The sequence below is a fragment of the Amblyomma maculatum genome, chromosome 1 (genome assembly GCF_055883805.1).
Source record: "Amblyomma maculatum isolate TAMU_Amacu chromosome 1, ASM5588380v1, whole genome shotgun sequence".
NCBI classification, from domain to species: domain Eukaryota; kingdom Metazoa; phylum Arthropoda; class Arachnida; order Ixodida; family Ixodidae; genus Amblyomma; species Amblyomma maculatum.
Window position 1 is genome coordinate 464,705,344 of NC_139344.1, and position 23,648 is coordinate 464,728,991.

The following is a 23,648-nucleotide window of genomic DNA, read 5'->3' on the forward strand; positions in this document are numbered from 1 at the left end:
TTGGTAGTTTACTGGGGAAGTTTGTTTGATGACCTTGTAGGGACCAAGATAGCGGCGCTGAATTTTATCACGAAGGCCAGGGGTGCGCAGTGGTGTATAAAGCAGTACTTCGTCACACCAGGACGAAAAGAGACCACGCGATGCTTCGAATCGTAGCGACTTTTTCGGTCTTGCTGGCACGCTTCTGTGTTGAGACGGGCAAGAATACGGCATCTGGCCACACGGGATGAGAACTGAGCTGATAATGATGAGGAGTAGTAGGGCGTAGGGAAGAAGGAAGTGTCGAGGATTGTAGTGGGAGGACGGCCGAAAAGGAGGAAAAATGGGGAGTAACCAGTAGTCCGCTGTACTGCAGTATTATAGGCGAATGTGACGAATGGTAGAACAGTATCCCAATTTCGATGATCCGGTGTGATGTACATGGATGTCATATCTGATAGGGTGCGATGAAATCGCTCAGTGAGACCGTTACTCTGGGGATGGTAGCTTGAGGTTGCCTTATGAAGGGTGGATGACGCACGAAGAGGTTCGGATACGACTGTCAATAGGAAGGCCGTCCCGCGGCCACTTAGAAGCACCCGAGGAGCGCCATGACGCAATACAATTGACCGCAAAAAGAAATTAGCTACTTCTTCAGTGGCACCAGTCGGTACAGGGGCTGTCTCAGCATAGCGTGTAAGGTGGTCGACAGCTGTTATAATCCAATGGTTACCCCCATTAAAGAGAGGTAAGGGACCATATAAGTCGATGCCGACTACGTCGAATGGTGTGGCGGGACAGGGAAGGGCTGTAGGTGGCCAGCGGGGGAAGACGTCAGCCGCTTGCGACGTTGACACAGGTGGCAGGAAGCAACGTATTTAGCTACGGTGGTAGACAGGCCAGTCCAAAAGAATCGTCTTTTCACGCGGTCGTATGTTTGTCAAACCCAAGATGACCTGCAGTAGCGTCATCGTGGAAAGCTGCTAGTATACGTGGCCGAAGCACACGCGGTACGACTGGGAGCTAGCGAGCTCCATCAGGATAATACACGTAGCGGCGTAGTATGCCATCTTCAAGCTTGAAATTGCGAAGCTGTCGGCGAAGCCTAGCGTTGGGTGGGCTCGAAGCGCCGATAAGGCGGTCGATGATGGGCCGACAGTAGGCATCAGCTAATTGCTTTGAGCGGACAGCGTGCTTGTTCTCAGAGCCGTCAAAAGAAACTATAGTGATATGCATCGGTGGAAGCGATGGTCGGCTGTGGTCAGAGGTGGAAATGCACTGTGAAGAAAAACAGCAGGCTGATTCCGAAACCGGGCTGCGAGAAAGAGCGTCGGCGTCTTGCAGGCTGTCGTGACGCTGGGACTAAGTCGACACGGCCTTCACTTGGTAGCGTGCTATACAAGCAGGTTTAATGGCACTTTGAGAAAACGTATTTAACGAAAAAGAAGGGTATATCAGCAAAATGGCAAGCGTTAAGAGTTCATAACGAGAAGCGTCTGGATGAGCCGTTTACCCAGGGCTCAGAGCGTCATTTCGTGCTCTGCAACGTCCTTAAAACCCCCTATATCCAGCCCCTCTCTGAAGATGCTGACCAACCAGTTCCAGGGCACGCCCCTCAGATTTCGGCATCCAATCGAACACATCACTGCACTGATGGTCTGATGCACTGACTGGTCCGGTATTGTTTCGTTGGGCGTGGTCACTTGTTGGCAGGTAGAGCTTGGCAACGGCGAGGAGGTGCATTTCTATTCTTCAGCAAAGGTCCGATAAGGCGGTTCCGGCAAGTGGATTTCCTTCTCAGAAACCCAAGTGCACGTGCGCGCAACATACTGCTCCCAGCATTGTCCCTTTCCGACAATTGCAACTCTTTCCTGCGTTCCCGGGAAATCCTCTAATGGCCGTATTCGTCATGCTCCTTTCTTGTCCTGTACGTCAGCGGACGTGTCACTGTGTCGTCTCCTTTGGACAATAGGCATTCCTCACTTGACAATAGCGCTTCTCGACGGGAAGGATGAACAATTGAACAAAAGCACGTCCGGCTATTTCTCAAAGGGCGACGTTTCTTTGTATTTTTCTTGACGTTCCCTTCACAGGGCCAATTTGGCATTTGCAGGCTCTCGACAAAGCAAAACAGGCTCACACAAAAGGATTCATGGAAACAGGCTCACTTAGAGCCTTTGCACCAACAGCACATATCCATGCCCACAGGCGAACAATAGAGCGCGCAAGTGCGGACCATGCACGGTCATAACAGCCTCCTCCCACGCCAGAAGAGTCACGGAGGGCAGCAGTCGCAGCTGCTGCATGAAGAGACGACTTAATGGCCTGCACATGAACGCTTGAAGCTAGCTGTTGCTTGTCGCGTTGTCTTGATTGTCGTAGGCCAAATTGCTTGAGCTGTCTCTGAAACTCAACCACATGTCTAAGCAAGCACTCGGCTCTCGTCTGAAGAGACCAGGTGAAAAGAAACTGCCATCGTTGTCCGAGAAAAGCCGACACTCAAGACGTTCAGGACCCACGTATGCCTAGAAAACCAAGCGTGCTGCTTTACATAGTCACACATAAACAAGCGCACGAAAAAAAAAGAACCTGAGTATCAATTTGGATACATGGTGAGGAGCACCTCGCACCGGTTAGAAACAGCGGCTAAGCGCGTCCGCATTGCCATTTACCTTCCCTTTTTGTATGTTATTTCAAAATTGTACTGCTGTAAAATCAAGCTCCACCTCAGAAGGCGACTGTTCTTCGATGTCGCAGTTTGCCACCAAGCCAGGGGCAACGGTCTGTCTCTACGGTGAATTTGGCCCCTCCAAGATAGCACTGCAATTTTTGAATGGCCCATACAATGCAAGCGCACTCTTTCTCTGACGCGCAATAAGCCCTCTCTCTAGAACTCAGTTTTCTGCTCAGGTAGAGCACGGGGTGCTCATTACCGTCGTCATCTCTCTGGCAGAGAACAGCACCTAGCCCTCGATCACTTGCATTACACTGGACCGTGAATTCTCGGTCGTAGTCCGGAGCTCGCAATACCAAACGACTAATCAGCACAGCCTTCAGGTTTACGAAGGAGGCTTCCTTTTGTTCGTCGCAGACTACATTTTTCGGTTCTGTCTTGCGGAGAGCGTCGGTCAGAGGGCTAGCCAAAGCTGAATAGTTAGGGATGTAGTGATTGTAGTATCCCGTCAGCCCCAAGAATGCCCGAATTTCCGTCTTCGTGCTCGGCCGCGGGTAGTCTGCTACCACAGAAATCTTAATCTCGCTGGGTTTCCTGAAACCTTGACCTACATTGTGACCCAAGTAGTCCACGGTCGCCCTTGCCAGGCAGGTATTCCATTCGCGCTTGTTTTCATAGCACAGTCCCCTCAGGACGCGTTTGAGAACAGAATGCCATCTTTCTACGCTGTTGCTCTGCGGATGGTGGATCGAGCTATGCACTACCTTATTGCCGCATCGCTCGAGAAATGAGGTGGTGAGAACACTTGTGAAAACGCTACCCTGATCACTTTGGACCTCCGAAGGGAATCCAACTCGTGCAAACACTGACAGCAGCGAATCCACTACACTCTCGGACGTCACCTCGCGCAGAGGAACAGCTTCTGGAAACTTTGTGGCTGGGCATAACATACTGAGGATATAAAGGTACCCTGACTCTGTCAGAGGAAGTGGCCCAACTACATCTATTACTAACCGGTGAAACGGCTCGGTAATAATTGGTACTAACACCATCGGAGCTTTCCACTTATCTTGTGCCTTTCAAGCCCGCTGGCACGTGTCGCATGACCGTACAACATTTTCCGTGTCCTTAAAACATCCAGGCCAATAGTATTCTTGCAACAGCCTCTGCTTTGTCTTTCTTATTCCAAGGTGACATGACCACGAGCTGACATGGGAAAGTCGCATGAAGTCTTCGCGGTACTTTTGGGGGACGACTAATTGGTCCCGCTCTACTCCGCGCTTATCCTTGAATAAGCGATACAGCACCCTCTTTCTCATCTCGAAAGAAATATTCTTTGCTGTCTTAGTGGCGCGGTGGCACTCCCTTATCTCCTGTATCTTGGATCATTGTCTTGCTCCATAGCTAAGTCCTCTCGGGTTCCACTTTAAAAGTCTCGTGAGATTACTAGACACTGGCGGCAAGAGGTTACTCTCAAGAACGTCCTGATTCCGCGTCTCATCAAGGTCACTTTCAAGTTGACTTATCTGAGATGCCTCGCTCTCAAAGTTTTCTGACCCGCTATCTTCAGCATCGACCACTGTTTTAACTGCCGTTTCCTCCGCTGTGGATTTTTCTGGAATGAGCAGTGTAGCTAGTTCTCGCGCCTTTGAACGTGTTAAGGCTTGCACAACTCTGTCTCCGAAAAGGATGCCCCTCTTTCACAGTAGCATGTCCGATTTGTTGGAAAACAAATACGGATAGCACTTAGGAAGCTTTCCTGAAACGGCAGCCTCGGTTGTTAACTCGCCGAAAGGGCCCTCGATGACCACGTTCGCGATTGGCAAGCACACACTCTGTTCCTCCGCTACCTGGCGGATCCATGCACATTGTCCTGTATAGTCGGAAGGCGACACATACACCGGATGGACAACATCCATCGTTGCGGCCGAGTCGCGCAGTACCTTGCAAGGCTTCCCGTTGACTACTAGGTCATGCAGGTAGGGTTCCAAAAGCTGCATATTTTCATCGCAGTCACTGACATACGAGAAAGCAATATTTTCTTTCCGGCAGTTGACGGCAATGGGACCCTGCTCATTACACCTAGAGCATGTGAGCGGCTTCCTAGCCTCAAGCTTATTCTTTGTGTTCTGCGCGTTGGTCACTTCCCCACTTTTCTCACTGCCGTCCTTTCTAGGGAGTTTGACTGAAGAAGCCTTCCTTTGTTCGTTTCCAACTCTAGCAAAGTGCCTTTCCTGACGGTTATTCACACTCAACTTGGGATTGCGGGGCCTATCCACTGCTGGGTTGCTGAATTGTCGGCGCGAAGCATACTCCTCAATGAGTTCAGCAGCTTCAGTTGCCGACTTAATGTCGCCTCGGTCCGGTAACCAATTTCTTTCATTTTGTGGGAGGCAGTTATAAAACTGCTCCAAAAGAATTCGCTCGACTACAGCGTCCCTATCACTGTAGGAATCTGTGCTCTTTAGCCACTCGGCCAAATTGACTCCTAAATTGTGCAGGAATTCAAGGTAACTCTCGTCCCTGGACTTGGTAGCGTTCCGAAAACGTTGTCTGAACGCCTCGGCGCTAAGCCTATATATACTTTCTCAGAAGGCAAGCTCTGACCTTCTCGTAGTTGTCCGCGTCCTCCTTGCTTAGCCGCGCGACAACCTCCGCTGCCTCGCAGGGCAGAACCGTCAATAATCTCTGAGACCAAGTGTCTCGCTGGAAGGACAGTTTTTCGCAGGTTCGCTCAAAGTTTGCCAGATACAGACCGATATCCCCTGATATCACATATGGCTGCATGTACTTTGACATCTTGAAATCTGCCTCCTTGTTGAGAAGAGATACCGCTAGCTGGGGACAACTGCCCGACCTCTTGCTCAACTGTAGTTCTAATTTCCGGAGCTCAATTTCTTGCTCCAGCCTTTTTGCTTCTCTCTCTCAATTTCACGCCTCTTTTCCTCTTTTTCCCTCTCAAGTTCACGCTCACGCCTCTTTTCCTCTTTTTCCCGCTCTTTCTGCTGTCCGAGTTGCTCCTCCGTTTTTTCTCCGATGAGGTTCCATGCTTCACTGAGCTCCTCATCATCGGTTCCCAAATCAGTGATTGCCTTTATAATCTAGGGTTTTCGTGCCAAACCACTCGTATCAATTCCCAATTCCTCACACAATAGCAACAGTTCCGGTTTCTGCAGCTTTTGTAGGTACATGATCGCTCCGAGTGTCGGCTGCTTCCAAAACAACTGTGCAAACTACCAAACCTAAAGGCGTTTCAAAACTCTTTACAAGTTCTAAAATCTAACTCTGTTCTAGAACCTAGTCCACATCAGAAGAAAAGCCAAGCACTCACCCACACATGCGATCGATGTTCCGAAGCACTCACCCACACATGCGATCGATGTTCCGAGCTGCTCTCTTGTTGGCCGATTGTTGCTCCTGCTTGTTGATTGAGATGGCACCTCCGATAACCAGATGTTGTGGCTTGTAGATTTTGATCCACCTCCAATCACCAGATGTTGTGGCTTGTAGATTCGGATCCCACCGCTGGTCACCAGTTGTAGTGACGCTGGGACTAAGTCGACCCGGCCTTTACTTGGTAGCGTGCAGAGACTCGGGGTTGATGAAGGATTGAATCTTCGAAGTTGGTAAAATATATACAATCAGGTTTAATGGCAGATTGAGAAAACGTATTTACATGAAAAAGAAGGGTATATCAGCAAAATGACAAGCGTTAAGAGTTCATAGCGAGAAGCGTCTGGATGAGCCGTTTACCCAGGACTAAGAGCGTCATTTCGTGCTCTGCAACGTCCTTAAAACCCCCTATGTCCCGCCCCTCTCTGAAGATGCTGACCAACCAGTTCCAGGGCACGTCCCTCAGATTTCGGCATCCAATCGAACACATCACTGCACTGATGGTCTGATGCACTGACTGATCCGGTATTGTTTCGTTGGGCGTGGTCACTTGTTGGCGGGTAGAGCTTGGGAACGGCGAGGAGGTGCATTTCTATTCTCCAGCAAAGATCCGATATGGTGGTTCCGGCAAGTGGATTTCCTTCTCAGAAACCCAAGTGCATGTGCGCGCCACATACTGCTCCCAGCATTGTCCCTTTCCGACAATTGCAAATCTTTCCTGCATTCCCGGGAATTCCTCTAATGGCCGTATTCGTCATGCTCCTTTCTTGTCCTGTACGTCAGCGGACGTGTCACTGTGTCGTCTCCTTTGGACAATAGGCATTCCTCACTTGGCAATAGCGCTTCTCGACGGGAAGGGTGAACAATTGAACAAAAGCACATCCAGCTATTTCTCACAGGGCCACGTTTCTTTGTATTTTTCTTGACGTTCCCTTGACAGGGTCAATTTGGCATTTGCAGGGTCTCGATAAAGCAAAACAGGCTCACACAAAAGGGGTCATGGAAACAGGCTCACTTAGAGCCCTTGCACCAACAGCACATATCCACACCACATATCCATGCCCACAGGCGAACAATAGAGCGCGCAAGTGCGGACCATGCACGGTCATAACAAGGCGTAGAATCCAACGGCCAAGTCTGCCTTTCAAATTTTTCAGAGAAGATAACCAGCAGAGCATGGTGTTCGGTCACAACTGTGAAATTGCGACCATATAGGTAAGGACAAAACCTTTGTACAGCATAGACGACGGCGAGACATTCCTGCTCGGTAATGGTGTAGTTTTTCTCAGCTGGAGCCATGGTCCGACTGGCGGAGGCAATCACTTTCGCACGCGAAGTTGCATCGCACTGCAGAAGGAGAGCGCCAAGACTGTGACGACTGGCATCAGTTTGCAGGATGGTAGGAGCGCTGTCACTGAAGTGGCCAAGAACGGGATCTGATGTGAGGGTGTGCTTTAGGTCGTTAAAAGCAGTGTTACACTTTTCAGTCCACATGAAAGGGCTGCGGGATTTAAGTAGTTCATGAAGTGGCGCAGCAATATTTGCAAAATGCCTTATAAATCGCCGGAAATAGGACGCTAGGCCGAGGAAATTGCGCGGATCTGTAGTCCGTTGCGGACGAGGAATGTTCAAGAGCGCGATTATTTTTTCAGGGTCTGGGCGACCAGATGTCAAAATCACCAGATGGCTAACCAGATGCCCCAATATTTTAATTTCCTTCTCTGCACAGTGGCACTTCTTGGTGTTCAGCTGAAGGCCCGCTGAAGCAAGACACGTGAGGACTTCATTCAGGCGCGTGAGATGGTCGGTAAAAGTTGACGAAAAGATAACAATGTCATCCAAGTAGCGTAAATTGTTTCTCCATTTGAGGCCACGAAGTCAGTATCGATCATTCTTTCAAATGTTGCGGGTGCGTTACAAAGGCCGAAGGGCATAACAATAAACTCGTAAAGTACGTCAGAAGTTGCGAAAGCGGTTTTTCTTTGTCGTCCTCGTGCATATTTTTTGTCAATAACCTGAGCGGAGGTCCAAGGTCGAGAAATATTCGGCGCCTTGGAGAGAGTCAAGGACGTATCAATACGCGGCATCGGGTAGACATCTTTGCGGGTAATTTTGTTGAGTGCGCGATAATAAACACAAAATCGTACCGATCCGTCATTGTTTTAACTAATACTACTGGGGAGGACCATGGGCTTGTTGATGGACGAATAACATCGCGACGGAGCATGTCATTGACATTTTCTTCAATGACGTTTCGTTCGAGAAAGAAACCCAATAAGGTCGTCGGCGTACAATTGAGTTACCTTCAGTAAGGATGCGGGGATGTGCAACACTAGTCAGTCCCAGTGGTGGGGAAGTGGCATCAAAAATGGCTTGGTTGGCTTGGAGCAATTGCAGCAATTCTTGGCGTTGGTGCGGCAGGAGGTTCGGATTAATTGTCTTCGACAGCATGAAAAGAGGGACTTGCGATGAATCACGTTGCGGAGGTAGCTTGGCCGTGAGCACCATCATGGATATAGGGTGAGCATCCACTATGCATGGCAGGGAAATTCCTTTAGTCAGCACGAGGGATTCACGGGAAGTGTTAGTGGCAGCTACTAAGCTCAGTGCTTAACGCCTCAGTCAGCGAGAGCTGATAGAGGCCCCGCACACAGCTCTGCTGATGTGCCGTGCACTGTTCGAGTGTGACTCGGGGTCTGCGCTGGAGGCCTGATAAAAGAAAGACTCTTCATCAACCGGCTGCCCGAGGAGTGATGGTGGGGGGCGAGGGGAACGTCGCGGCCACAGGTTCCGGGTGTAGGCGTGAGCTTTTTAGAGGTGGGATCGTCGGCAGAGCGAGACGTATAAGTCTGCCTCATAGGGCCACAGGGTTTGTTTAAACTGCTCCCGTGCCAGGCTCCAAAACGATATATGCCTAAATGTGATTTCAATACTGCGGCATTCAAACTATCACACAGGCAGGCCTTCAGGTTATTTCATTCACCTCACTGGTTGTTCAAAGAGCTGCCATAAATAAAAGGACATTACACAAGAAAGCAACAAGCGTCAAAACAGCGCTGTGACAAAATAGCAGATGGATAAGAGCAAGACAAAAAAACAATAAAGGTAAAAATTGACCCGGGTAAAAGCCTCCCACTGTATAAAAAAGAGTACATAAATGCACAGCACAGTGACGAAACAACACACCGTAATAACGAGATGACTAAACAGCGCAGTGCAATATGGTGCAACGCAGCGGGGAGTGGTGAATTGTCACAGTCGTATACCCGCAGCCTCTAAAGGAGAACCCATGCGGTCTTGGATGCTTCGAATCACACTGCCGATTACGAAAATTCAAGGCGGGTCTCACCTCTGGTGAGAACTGCTTGCAATATCGCGCTATATTATTGCGGTTAAATGGAGCAAACATTTATATAAGTATAGGTAAGGAATTGGTTATACATTAATACCTTTCATATACACATTTACTTTGCTTTGAAATGCACCTTCGCAGAGGGCACAGAGGTCTCTGAGTTCTTAAAATCCAAGTGTGCACACGGTAAGAAAATAATATTTTACATTGTTGCATTATGTTAATAATAATTTCACGCCTACCGAGGGTTATGCTCTCCTGGAGTCTTGATTAAAACGCGATAGCTGCTTTTGAATAAATATCCGAAATGTGACGCCTTCTACAACGCAGAGCGACACCTCGCCAATGGCTGCAAAACCCAGTACATGTTTCTGGAATTCATTCTATGCGGTACTAAATAAAATATGATCATCATTATGGCAGCTTTTTTTTTTTTTTTTGTTCAGGAATGCCTCTGGGCAAGGCTAACCAATATATAAATTGCCGTGGGGTTATTTCGGGATGGACATTCAGCAAGCTACTATCTGATCATGGCGCAAATAATTTGTTAATATACAGACTTGTCCGTGGAAAATATAGAAAAAATGTACTGAATACCTATTAACAAAAAGCAGGAAGAAAGCACAAGACTAGAGCTGGCACATTCATGTGCAGAATGAAATTGGATTTGTCGTTCCCTCTTTCCTGCCGATATATGGTGCAATATGAGCGCTTTTTTATGGCCGAGTTGAAGTCTCCGGGAATACAGTGCTCTTCAGACTCAGCGGATAGGTCACCTGAGCTTCGGTGGCTAAGACACCAGCCTCTTTACCTTGATACAGTGGACGAAGCTGGGTAGACGAAAACATTTCTTTCCGAGCTGTACATTTTAGCGGTGACACACGTAAGGCGCCCTCTTTCCCCACAGTCACGTTGACCGGAAAGAACTAGAAAATTCTCTCGGCGTAGATGGAGCCGAGCCGAAAGGGTTCCTCAGTTTTTTGCGTGAACGCCGCTGTGAGGAACAGGGGGCCTGGCGTGTCTCACCGCTGAATTAAAACAACTCGCGACTACTGGGCGATCAGCATCAGCACTCATATCAAGATGTTCAAGCCGAAATTATTTATAAGATGCAATGTCGTCATCTCTACATAACTTAAACGTGCTAAAAGATCCAGTTTTAAGGTTATTTATGAATTGTCCGATACTAAAATAATGCCTAAAAAACCGAAAATTGCAACACGGCCTGTGCATAGAAGAACAATAAAAAGTGACTGCACAAACTACAGGACAATGTCTATCCCATAAGAGCTTGCATACACTTCGAGAAAACGCGTGCTCCTGTCAAGCATTTTACCGATTATATCCAGTAAATAACCCAACTCGTTACGCCTGCATTAAAGAAGCAAAACTGTGCTTTTAATATTTTAAGATTACGTCAGTTGCACAACTGTAGATAATCGTCCTGTACTGGCATCTTTTTGTGCATAACAAATTATATTATTCCCATGGCTATGGAATATTGTTGGAAAAGGTAAAACATGTAGGTCTCAAATGATTTAGAACGGTGTTTGGGGGTATTTTATGGATGACAGTGTTAGGATTCAAAACAAATACAGCTATTTAAGCTTGGAAAATCTGGAATTCGGCAAGGAAGTACTACGGTATTATTAATATTCTCTATTTATGTCTCATATAGCGTTTTCGACACCAACGTCAATAATCTTGCGATATACATATTACACTGCCACAGCTCTAGACCTATAACCCTTGCTCTAGATATACCAAGTGTCTACTAAGGACCTTGAAGTTTCCAGCAAGGTATAATCATGCCACACAACAGTGGCTGCCACACAACCCATTATCAGAAATAGAATAAACAATGTTGTGTCTCAGGAAATCATTTTCGCTAGAGGCCTCAGTTTTTGCGGTAAATCGTATATTACAAAAAGAAAACGGAAGTCTCTGCGGAAAGTGCAATAGGAGAGTGCGAAAACATTAGCTTTCCTGCGACGTTGGCGGCTCCTAATAGACACCTTTGTTAACACCCAAGCAATTACCCACTCCATTAACATACAACCTTCACTCCTCGACCTCCAGTGCTGTCACTAACGGTGAGCACCCATTACGTCGAATGGAATGCTCTAGAACTTTTTGCAAACCTTCCAATTGTCGAACTTCGACAGCGGCATTGAAGGCATCGCTTTACGAGGTTCTCCAAATGGCAGTTGGGCTTCGTCATTACTCTGCCTATCACTAACTACATACCATTCATTATCTACTCATAATTATCTAATCTGTAATTGTCTATAACTAAATATACCATTAATTCGCTATCATCATTTATCTTATAGTGATCATCTTATGAAACCGTAATTCTGCATAATAAAGTAATTAAATTAAAGTTAGGCAAGGAGACACAATCTGCCCATTGCTATTCACAGTTTGCTTACAGGAAGTGTTCCCAGACGTGGAATGGAAGTAGTTAGAAATCAGGGTTGACGGAGAATATCTCAGCAATCTCAATTCGTTCATGACATTGCTTTGCCAAGAAACTCAGGGGACCAACTGCAGCGAATTGTTAATAATCTAGACAGAAAAAGCGGGAAGGTAGGCCTGGAAATTGATATCCAGAAAGCTAAAGTAATGTTCAACGGCCCGGAAAAGATTAGCACTTTAATATAGTGAGTGAAGGACTGGAAGTGGCAGCCGAATATGTACACTGAGGAGAGATATGAACAGCAGGTCCGGATCGCTAAAGCGAAGTAACTAAGATAATAAGATTGGGGTGTAGGAAACTTGGAAAGTACTCACAGATTATGGCAAGCAGCTTACCAGTACCACTCAAGGAAAAAGTATATAACAGCAGCGGCCCACAGGTACTCGCCTATGGGGCTGAAACGTGGAGCCTAACGAAAAGGGTACAATTTATGGCGAGAACAACCCAGAGAGCTGTGAATGGAAAACGGAAGGTGACGCGTTAAAAAATAGAGAGCGTCAGAGTTGGTCATAGAAAATACTCGAGTTGACGACACTCTAGTGGTAATGAAGAAGAAATGGGTATGGGCAGGACTTTCATTGCGAACAGAGGATGGCCGATGGTCGCTAAGGGTAAGAAACTCGATTCCAAGAGAAGAGAGAGAGAGAAACAACTTCTTGCCCTAGATGTCGTGAATTACGGCAGGTGGGTCCTGTGTGGCCCGCAGGTGGGGGCGACATCCTGGGCCCACGAAATAAGTGAAAGTTGTGTGTTCTTGTCTGGCTTGGTAAGGAGTTGGTGCCAGCTTACCGCAGAGGGAGCTGGCAGGAGGGCCCTTGGGGGGGGGGAGGGGTATTCTCTCGATGTGGTAGAATAATAGGTGAATGTTGAGGCTAAAACGTTCGCAGGGGTCAAGTGGGTGCAGTTAGCACTGGACGACATTAATAGGAGGAACATATAGAGGGCTTCGCCCTGCACTGGGTATATTCCTACTGATGATAATGATTATTTTTATGTTGTCACTCATTTTCAGCATCAATAACTGTTATTGACCTTCCGTGGTGGTGTAGTGTTTAGGGAACTCGACTACTGTGCCGAAGGATGTGGAATCGAATCCCGGCTGCGGAACGCATTCTAAGGAATATCTTACAGCTCTTCATGACTCGTGTCAAGACCCGTGTAGCTAAGAAAGCAGAAGCCCGACAAGTCCGCCGCAACAGCTGCATAGCGTGACTAGAGACGCTCATCCTGGTACTCAGAACGTGTCACCAAATGCTTCCACGCCGACGGACGGCGCGGCTGCAACTCGGTCACCGCCCGCAACAAAAGCAGCCCGCGGCGCAGCGCAACGCAGCAAACAACTCCTATCACTTCCTCCAGAAGCACTTCGTGGGATATTCCGCCCTCGCGGTGAGCTTCAACTAGATCGGATCCGAGACATTAAACTAAGAAACGCTAACCAGGAACAGCTGAAGACTCTGCTCCCCTCAGACGCCTTCCTCCGGGTCCACCCTACCAACCACACATTCATCGTGGTCATCTCGCTGACCGAACTTGTTCTGCGTCTCTCTCATGCCACCTGCTCAATATTGATGGCCAACAACATCCCTGTGCGGCGTACACAGCACCCATTCCTGGAGTCATCCATGGCATCATCTCACAACCTTACTGCAAAGAAACGCCTGCAGAAGTCTACCGCTACATCGTGCAAGGCAACCCTAGCTACAAGATCTTGGCCTCTAGGAGGATGGGGAAGGCTAGCTCTATACTAATTAGGCAGCCCGGACGCCTGTACCAACTGCAGGCAACCTGGACACAGATATGACATCTGCCATCTGCCTAAGGCGAACCTCTGCCCGCGATGCAGAAAAAAATCACCCGTCCAAGACCCCCCCCCCTGCATACGCAAATGCATCTTATGTGAAGGCCCACATCTCACCGGCACCGGCTTATGTAAGGCATGCAAACTTGCTACATCCCGCAAACCGGCTAAAAAAAAAAACAGTGTGCAACCCACCGACTCTCAGTTCACAGGACTGGCCCTCACTACCTCCAGCGCAAGGCCCTCAGTTGTAGTCACAAACCTGGGCCCATGCAGCTGCTCAATTCAACGCGTGCCCTTTGCCATCATCCGCCCACTTTGTTACAGTACCGCCATGCCAAGAAAACCTTGCGCAGTTGGAAGCCCAGATAAGTGCCACTTCTGGTGTAACCTCCCCCTCCGAACCCACCATCTCCACACTGCCCACAACAGTTAACGCACCAAATGATCCCACTTTACTCGTAAGTGTTCTTAACCCATCTGTTTCTTCTGATTGTGCTTTTATAGAAACCGAAATAGATTCACCACAATCTCACTGCTCGGTTAAAACCACTTCGCCCAAACTCCCCCTTAACTAAAGCTCATCTGCAAATGTTTGCTGAAAACCATTACATCTTGCAATTCACTCCAAAATTTTGGTAGCCCCCTGCTTAAAAACATGAACCCAGAAAAAGACAGGAAATGTAGAACAGCGAGGGCACAAAGCTTACACAAACAATATGAAGAAGGCCCCAGTGTAGCATATGTAGATGCGGCCCACGCGCGCGAACGCTTACTGAAAAACCAAAATTTCTAAGCGGGAATACCCTCATCTAATCGCATAGACTCTCATACGGTCCGCATCATTATTATAAAATATCTAACATAATATATGATAATGTACAGGACACTATGATAAGTTATGCAATTGTATGTTGCTTGTATGTGAGGTTATTGCCTCATACAATTTTTTATTGTAGAGGCCACTTATGCAAACACGCATCGTAAGGTACTAGCCATTATTAAGAAGTACGCAAAACGTCTCTCTGCTTGCTCAATTCTTACCGATTCTACAACAGAGGCGCAGGAGGCAGCCATTGCGCCATGACATCCACGCCCGCCGCAAAAATCATTTCGGGATTCTAAAACAACTATTCTAAACTTTGTCAATAATTTAATACCCCCAACACTCACCACCGTTGACGTTTTTAGCAACCCCGACAATCTGTCACCCTTATTTGGACACCCGAGCATGAGTGCCTTTCCGGTAATGAGGCTCACTCCTTAGCCCGAGGCCTCACTTTCCACGCTGGGGAGGAACGGTCTTCCTCAGAGGAAGGGGAGTGCTTGTTGTTCTTTCCTGACATACTTACCTACCACCGCGAAAATAGCAGGACTTTCGACCCGCTGCCCAGAATCTCACAATAACATAAGCTGCCCATTGGCGCAAGCTACAAACGCGCACAGCCCAAAACCCCATTCTTCTTCACGCCCACTTTGTTGGCTAGTTTCCTTCTTGCAAGATCTGTGACTTACCTGGCAACTTTCTACACACACTACTCACCTGCCCCACATTCCCTCATCCTCTTTCAACAGAGGTGACCCTAGATTACTGGAAGAAACTACTCACCAGTACCTCCTATAAGGACCAGCGCAAGATCATTACATACGCTCTCGCTCGGATAGCCCTCCAAGGGCTTTTCTTTGCTTTGTAAGAGGGCCCTCCGTACATGGAGGAGCTCTCAGATTCCATGTAGGGGGAAAAGCCCCCACCGTCTGTATTATTGGGAGTAAATGTTTCTACCACCACCGACCGCTTTTCAACAGAGGCGAAAAGCAAAGCGCTTGTGTGCTGCGTGTTGTCAGTGCACGTTAAAGAATCTCAGGTGGTCGAATTTTCTGGAGACCTCAACTATGGCGTCTCTCATAGCTTTAGTCGCTTTGTGACGTTAACCCCGACAAAGCAAACCCTTAATTGTTATAACTAGCAGCCATATGTGTCATTTTATCAATATATTTATTATCATTAATCACTACTCATAATGACTGATGACTCGGTATGGCATCCCCAGGTGATGACGTCCCATCCAGCGACACATTTTAATGACATATTTTGGACAGGTTTTCCGAACACAGCAGACTCTGGTAAGGCTTCCGCCTCAAAAACTCAATGGTATTGATATCAATGAAAATGAAGAAGGGTTGAGGGAGGAGCCTCAGTTCACAAGCCAAAGTTTCGACAAGAGAACTTGTCACGGTCTCGGCCAAGTAGGCACGAGTGCGTTTCCAACCAAAGGGTGACGCGAAAGAGATTCTTCGCTGGCCAATGCATTATAGCACACTACACCAATGTCGCACCCCAGACCGACTCCAAGCACTGGTATCTATTTTATTTGAACATTTAATCATTGCCCTGTTCCTTTCAATAAGGGTGACAAAAGAAAAGTTCGCTCTGCAGCCTCCAAATCGCGAAGTTGTATATTTTGTTGAGACATTAAACCACATCCTCGTTCTTTTACCAAAACCAGCAATCATTAACATAAAACGCAATTCCCTGTAGGTTATCCTTTATATTTCGCAGTTAGGGCAGTAATGATACACCACTCCCACACCGCGGCACTTTTAAAGCTGAGCTGTTCTGCTGCCTTCATGGCTTTAAGGCGAACGCCTTTCTGGGCGTATGGTGTCGTTCGTGCGCGTGCGCTGAATGTGTCCGTCAAATGGATGTGTCTCATGGGTATGTCTGCCGCACGAACTAAAATTTGCCTCCACCGAAAATCGAACCACTACTCCCCAGATTCCAAGCCTAGCAAGATAACTACTACTCTACATTGGGTTCGTGAGAAACCGACCGTAATTCCTCTTGCATATTGGGAGAATAGTGGTACCGATGATAATGACACTACAGCTACTGGTAACGATGGTAGTACCGATGACAATGACGGGCATTTAGTTGTTAATGGTGATAGTAGCGCTACAAATTATGACGATTCAAGAGATGAGAATGAGGATGTAGTCCGTTAAACAGCCGGTAAAGTAGTATTCGCCATTCCCACTCTTAAGCAGGCTCAAGCGCAGCTTCGTAATTTTTTTTCTGTCTTTTTTCTGTGATATTTAGTCATTGCAGGTTTTTGTGGGCTTATCTCAGACGCTGCTCTATCGTGCACACCCTTGAGACTTAAGCGATGCAGCTCTGCGCTGAAAAAGCTTTTTATGATTTACAACCACGGCTCGCACCACCAGAGACGCTCCAGTGAGTATTAAAGGGGCGATTCTAGTAGCCCGTGACGATGCACCGAGAGAGCGCACCTCTTCGCCTGTAAACGGGTTGGTGAACCATTCCACCTGCTTTTTGAAGCAGACCGATTCGGCGCCGTACTGCCGACGCGTCATGCCGCTCCACCAGTCGTCGAGGATTCCTTTGTGGTTGTACATGGAACCTGAGATTGAATGAAGAGATTAAGAAATACAAAAAAAATTTGGAGGACGCTTAAGCTTCGACTTTAAGAATGGAACGCGATAGCACAAGAGACACTGTAGTGCGCCCGGCACTGGTAGACGCAACCGCTTTCATTACACGTCTCTCAAGAGCGAGCTCATGTTCCGACGCTTCATGCCCTAGCGGTCACGTCATCGCTTCCCCTAGCGGCCTCTGCGACAGAACTTTCGGCTCCAGTTCGCGCGTACAAGCGTTCCTTCGCTTACAATGCAGTTGAGGCGGACACTGAGAAGGGAGGCTCTGTTTCGAATTCCTACATAGCGGAACTTGCTACACTCATTTTTATTTATTTATCCTCCCGGGACGCAGAAGCGCTGCCAGCCACCTTGCCGAAACGCGCGAGCCTCAAGTTGCAGTCGTAGTTCGTAGATGAAGATCTCGGAGGCCATGCCCTGCTCTTATTCCGTGCGCCACACGCATGATGGCGCTACGTGCACGCCAAGCGAAGAGGAAATACAGCGGAAAAGTAATTTGTCACTCGCCTAACTGCGTGTTCTGTAATTCTGTGATTTACATGCTCATATTTATTATTATTATACGCCACAATACACTTCTCTAAGGGACGTTTCTGAGACAACACCGCAATCAATAGACGCGCCTTTGTCTATTTCGAGCAATCTAGCTGGCGTGGAGGAGTGGTTAGCATGCTCGTCTCGCACCCCGAAGGCCCACGTTCGATTCCTCATGTCGGTGATTTTTCCTACTCGTTTTTGTTTATTAACGCTTCTGGGATTTTTCGCTCTCGACCAACGCCGGACGACGCGGAACGGCGGCCGCCGACGACGGCACCGACTTTTCTGCGGCACGGGGCTCTTAACGCTACCGCGTTAATATTGTTACGACGTTTATTTAGACAGATCTTAGGCTGCGCTAGAGAATAGCACACAAGAGCGGTGCAGAACCAGCCTCCTCCTCTTCAGCTTATCCCGCCAAACCTCATCTTCCTTCAATAAGGACTGCGGGAAGTGCGTGACACTGCCCCCTTCGCAGACGATGCCCGCCGGGCGAGCCAAGGTTCGTCACGTTGATAGAAGGGCTTCATGCGGGCCACGTGGACTACTTGAGTCTTCCGAGAACGACGCCCTTGGGTGGTCACGCGAGAGACTACAAAGTTTACTGCGCTGAGGTGTTCCAATACAACGAAAGGGCCAGTATAGTGGTGCAACAGTTTCTGGCACAAGCCGCGCTTACGCAACGGCGTCCAAAGCCACACCAAGTCACCAAGGACATAATTAACATCTTCATGACGTTTGTCGTAGCGTTGCTTGTAGCGTTCCTGGGAGGCTAGAGTGCGAAGTCTAGCGAGTCGACGAGCTTCTTCAGCCAAAGAGAGAGTATGCGCTAGTGTACTTTCAGCAGGGAGTGAGAAAGGCAGAAACGTGTCCAAAGTGCTTCGTGGAGGTCGTGCATAGGGAAGAAAAAACGGACTGTAGCCTGTCGTTTCGTGCTTAGCAGTGTTAAATGCGTATGTTATAAACGGAAGGACTTCATCCCAGTTTTTGTGGCGGGAGTCGACATACATTGCGAGCATATTGCTAAGCGTCCGATTGGTGCGTTCGGTAAGACCGTTTGTTTGTGGGTGGTAAGGAGTTGAATGGCGAAAATGGGATGAGCAGAGACGAAGAAGTTCTTCTACAACTTCTGCCGTAAACTGTCGGCCACGATCGCTTATTAACACACGAGGAGGCCCATGCCGAATAATGATGGACCGTAGGAGGAACGCCGAGACATCAGAAGCAGTGGCTGACGGTATAGCAGCAGTTTCACAGTACCGCGTAAGGTAGTCTACGCACACTATGACCTAGCGGTTTCCGTTGGAGGAACGGGGAAACGGTCCTAGAAGATCAATTCCCGCCTGTTCGAATGGGGTTCGTAGTGGCGTTATAGGCAGAAGATGACCCGGCGGTGAGCAGGTTGGGTGCTTGAAACGCTGGCACTGGAGGCAGCTGGCCACATAACGTTGAGTAGTTTGACGCATCTTCGGCCAATAAAAACGTTCCTTAGTCCTGTGCAATGTCCTTGCGAAACCCAAGTGTCCAGCTGTGGCATCGTCGTGCATTACCCGAAGAACCTGACAGCTAAGACTTGTAGGAACTACCAGAAGAAGCCGCGCACCTACTGACGAGTAGTTCTTCCTGTATAGTACACCGTCACGAATGCAGAATGAGGTCGTAGGGTTCCGGGATTTTGCTGCCTCAAAAAGCGGCGCCAACTCGTTGTCGTGCCGCTGCGCAATCTTGAATTCACCAACATCAGGGAAACTTGTAGAGATAGCATCTATATATTCATCCAAGACCGCATTGTCGCAATCAGTAGTTTCAAGTGGCAACCGTGACAAGCAGTCAGCATCACCGTGCTTACGACCACTCTTAAAAGACACAGTAAAATTGAATTCTTGAAGGCGCAAAGCCCACCGCGCAAGGCGTCCACAGGGGTCACGAAGGTTTACAAGCCAACATAAGGAATGATGGTCCGTCACAATTTTAAATGCATATCCATAAAGATATGACCTAAACCGTTGCACACCGAATACAACAGCTAAGCATTCCTGTTCAGTTACTGTACAATTACGCTCAGCCTTGCTCAAAGAACGGCTTGCATAAGCAACGACATGTTCATTGCCATTGTGGCGCTGTACGAGCACAGCACCAATTCCAACTGCGCTGGCGTCAGTGTGAAGTTCTGTTGGAGCTGATGGACAGAAGTGGCGTAGTACTGGTCCTGATGTCAAAATAAACTTTAACTGACGAAAGGCGGAGTCACAATCGGCAGTCCACTTGAAAGGCACATCTTTTTGCAGAAGACAAGTAAGGGGATATGCTAGATCAGCAAACTTCGGAACAAAACGCCGAAAATAGGAGCAGAGCCCCAAAAAACTCCTGAGCTGTTTTAACGATTTCGGCGGTTTAAAACAAGTGACAGCTTCGATTTTTTTTCGGATCAGGCCTGATTCCATCCTTGTCTATGAGATGTCCAAGTACCACAGTCTGGCGTTCTCCAAAACGACATTTCTTGGAATTGAGTACCAGACCAGCTTTCTCAATACACTCCAAGACAACCTCTAATCGACTGTTGTGTTCATGAAAAGTTTTCCCGAATATCCCTACATCGTCCAAATAACACATACAAATGTGCCACTTCAGCCCGTGCAAAACTGTATCCATGAATCTTTCGAACGTGGCTGGAGCGTTACATAATCCAAACGGCATCACATTAAATTCATACAGCCCGTCTGGGGTGTTGAATGCCGTCTTTTCTTTATCTTCCGGGTGCATGGGGATCTGCCAATAGCCTGATCGCAGGTCAACTGAGGAAACATAGGAGGCGGAATGTAAGCAATCAATGGCGTCATCAATACATGGCAGGGGATACACGTCCTTCCTGGTAACAGTATTCAGACGTCGATAATCAACACAAAATCGCCATGTGGCATCTTTCTTTTTGACTAGAATCACAGGGGCAGCCCACGGACTAGACGATTCCTGAATGATGCCCTTATGAAGCATGTCACGAACTTGTTCTTCGATTGTTTGGCGCTCTGATGGGGATACACGATAAGGCTTCTGGCGGATTGGATCAGCAGTTCCTGTATTGATTCGGTGCTGAGTACGGGAAATGGGAATCCGTGGTGGCGAGTCCCGAGAGAAATCGAAATCCGCAGTATGTTTCGCCAGAACTTCCACTAAACTGTGACGGTCACTTGTTGGCAGGGATTTGTTAATCATGGCAAGAAATTGTCTCATCTTCTTCTGAGCATGCGGTAGGCTGGGAATTGTCTGTGCTGAGCACGGCCACTGATTTAAAAGTGCCTTCGTCAAAGTTGGCAAGTTTTAGACCACGTGGTAATATAACAGATTCGTTAGAGCAGTTAGTCGTCCACAAAGAAGAATGGCCATTCATGACTGAGATGATGCAGCGGGGAATCAGAATACTTTTCTTCGCGCAGTTGAGGGGGAGTGGTTCAACCACAGCGTCGAACGCATCACTGGCACAGCTGGAACTAACAACTCGTATAAACTCTGCTGACATTGCAGGAATGACTATGTCTTCCGAAACCGAAAGCGTGCTAGGATGGGTCCGCAACACCACATAATGTTGTCGCACTATCCCGAGCAAACATAATTTTACGACCAAGGCAGTTTTTAAAAGCGAGACTTATAATAGAAATAGTTGCACCCGTGTCCAACAACGCCATAGCACGTACACCGTCCACAAACACTTCAATTCGGTTTTTTAACATCGAAATGGGCAGAGGCATGGGTAAGCTAGAATCTTTTGCGACCTCACCTCCATCGGCCGCACTCACTAGTTTCCCGGAGGTGGCGACGTCGTCGGGGAGAAGGGGATTGTCGTAGGCGCCGAGATGGTGGTGTCAGGCTACGGTCAGAGGCCGGTGATTCGTTTCGGTGCAGCACCATTCTGCGTTCTTGTCGGCTAGCTGTTGCTCTGTACTCATTCCGGCCAGGTGTTCTTCTATATGAATCATCATTGTCAGCAGGAAGCCTTGTACGGGAGTTCACCCACTGTCGGCGATACTGCTGGTGCGGACGACGGTTGCGGCAAAAGCGGGAAATGTGGCCGATCATTCCACAGGCATAACACACTGGCGGCTCACGTTCATTCGATGAATAAGGCTCATCGTCGCTTGTATTAAACGTTACATGCTCTGGATGTGGTCGACGAGGAGCACGAGAGTGCTCGCTGTTGTAGGCGTTGATGGTGAGAGGCTGGATGTTCGGGCGTATGAGCAGCAGAGCATCGGGTGTCCGAAGGAGACGTAACAGAGGTATCATAACAGGTAGAAGATGGGCTGTCTGACTAAGAGGTGCTCCTGTAGACGGGTCTGACGTGGCCCCCAATATCCTGATGCCTCCGAAGCTCTTCGCGGACGATCTGGCGAATTGCATCTGCCAGGCTTGCCGTTTCAGACACATCCACACTAGCGACAGTTGTCACATTAGGCAGCCGACCAAACTTCGGAATGATACGGCGTCGCTTCAAAGATTCAAACGTGCGGCAGTGTCGTGTTGCATCAGCGGTGGTATTCAAATCCTCCTTGCAGATGAAAAAGTTGTACACATCTTGCGCTATTCCTTTGAGGAGGTGGCCCACTTTGTCTTCTTCTGTCATTCGATCATCAACTATTCTGCATAGCTTGAGGACTTCTATATAAGTTGGGCTGCTGGCATGGGCGGCGTTGAAACATCTGCTTGCGCCATCTCCGTCCGTAGGGGGGGTAGCCCAGCAATTCCCGCGGTCCTTATTGAAGGAAGATGAGGTTTGGCGGGATAAGCTGAAGAGGAGGAAGCTGGTTCTGCCCCGCTCTTGTGTGCTATTCTCTAGCGCAGCCTAAGATCTGTCTAAATAAACGTCGTAACAAGTGTGGTGGAGGTGCGGGGTAGAACCAGCTTCCTCCTCTTCAGCTTATCCCGCCAAACCTCATCTTTCTTCAATAAGGACCGCGGCAAGTGCGTGACTTAATGAATGCAGGTATGTGTGTGAACAAAGCGAACGTGGATTGTGTGCCGGAAACAATAAAAAGCAATTTTCTTCATTTAAGAAGAGATCGCACGCGAACCAAAAGTGATAGCAGTTATCCTTATGATTGATTAAAATTTTTAGGTGGTAGTTGCATCTATACCCGGCGGCCTAATCATTCGTGCTGCCTTGACATGGAAAATAAAACTTGCACAAGTGAAATTCCATCGCTGCTCGTCGACTGCATGCGCATAAACTTCCAATCCACTGCGCGCGCTCAAACAGACAAGCGAATAGTGTGCAGGATATCGAATCACGTGAGAAGTTTCAGCAACGGGAAGAACGTTCAGAACGTTCCTCCGCCCTGCCCCCCACATATCTCCTCGCTTAGACCATCCATTTAAAATCAACCCCGTACATGCGCGCACAAATATGTTTAAATATTCACCACTGCTACTTGCTATTTCACAATGGAAAAGTTTGCCAGCAGATGTCGCTACCATACCTGACCATAGTTCATTCCTCAAGGCTTTGGAGCGAATTGAATGTTAAACTGACTTAATTTTCTTAATAATATTTTGCAATGCTTATTACTTGTTTTCCTTGATGTACAGTGCTGTGTTATTTCTTTTTCATTTCAGCCTACTGCTTGGTATTAAGCGCGCGCATACCTCGTTTCTTCAGAGTATGTAAAATATAACTACTGTATAAAAAAAAAGGAAAAATAGCAACCTGAATGACTTGTCTTTTTTTTTCTCCTTTCTTTTCCTCCTCTCTGACCCTTAAGTGCAATTGTTACTTATGTGCCTATTATAACCAACTTTGTTCATGTGACTCCTCCCCCCCTATGTAATGCCTGAAAGGGCCTTTCGGGTATATAAATAAATAAATATAAATAAATAAACATCCAAATTCTAATAAGGCGGCCTACGATATGCATAAAGAAATGAGCTTGAACGTACAGACATGTAAAGCGCAAAGTCTTCAAGTCCGTAGTAGAAAAAAAGTTAGCTC

At 47.8% G+C, this 23,648-nt stretch overlaps 1 protein-coding gene across 1 annotated transcript in view; it reads right to left on the reverse strand.

Annotated features, from left to right (window-relative positions):
- LOC146209853 (neprilysin-21-like) overlaps positions 1-23,648 on the reverse strand; it is a 45,938-nt gene that overhangs the window by 22,027 nt on the left and 263 nt on the right. Inside the window, exon 2 of the mRNA XM_084587462.1 lies at positions 16,967-17,097. Within this exon, the coding sequence (XP_084443588.1) occupies positions 16,967-17,092 (126 nt within the window). The 5' untranslated portion in view covers positions 17,093-17,097. The remainder of the gene's footprint in view (positions 1-16,966; positions 17,098-23,648) is intronic.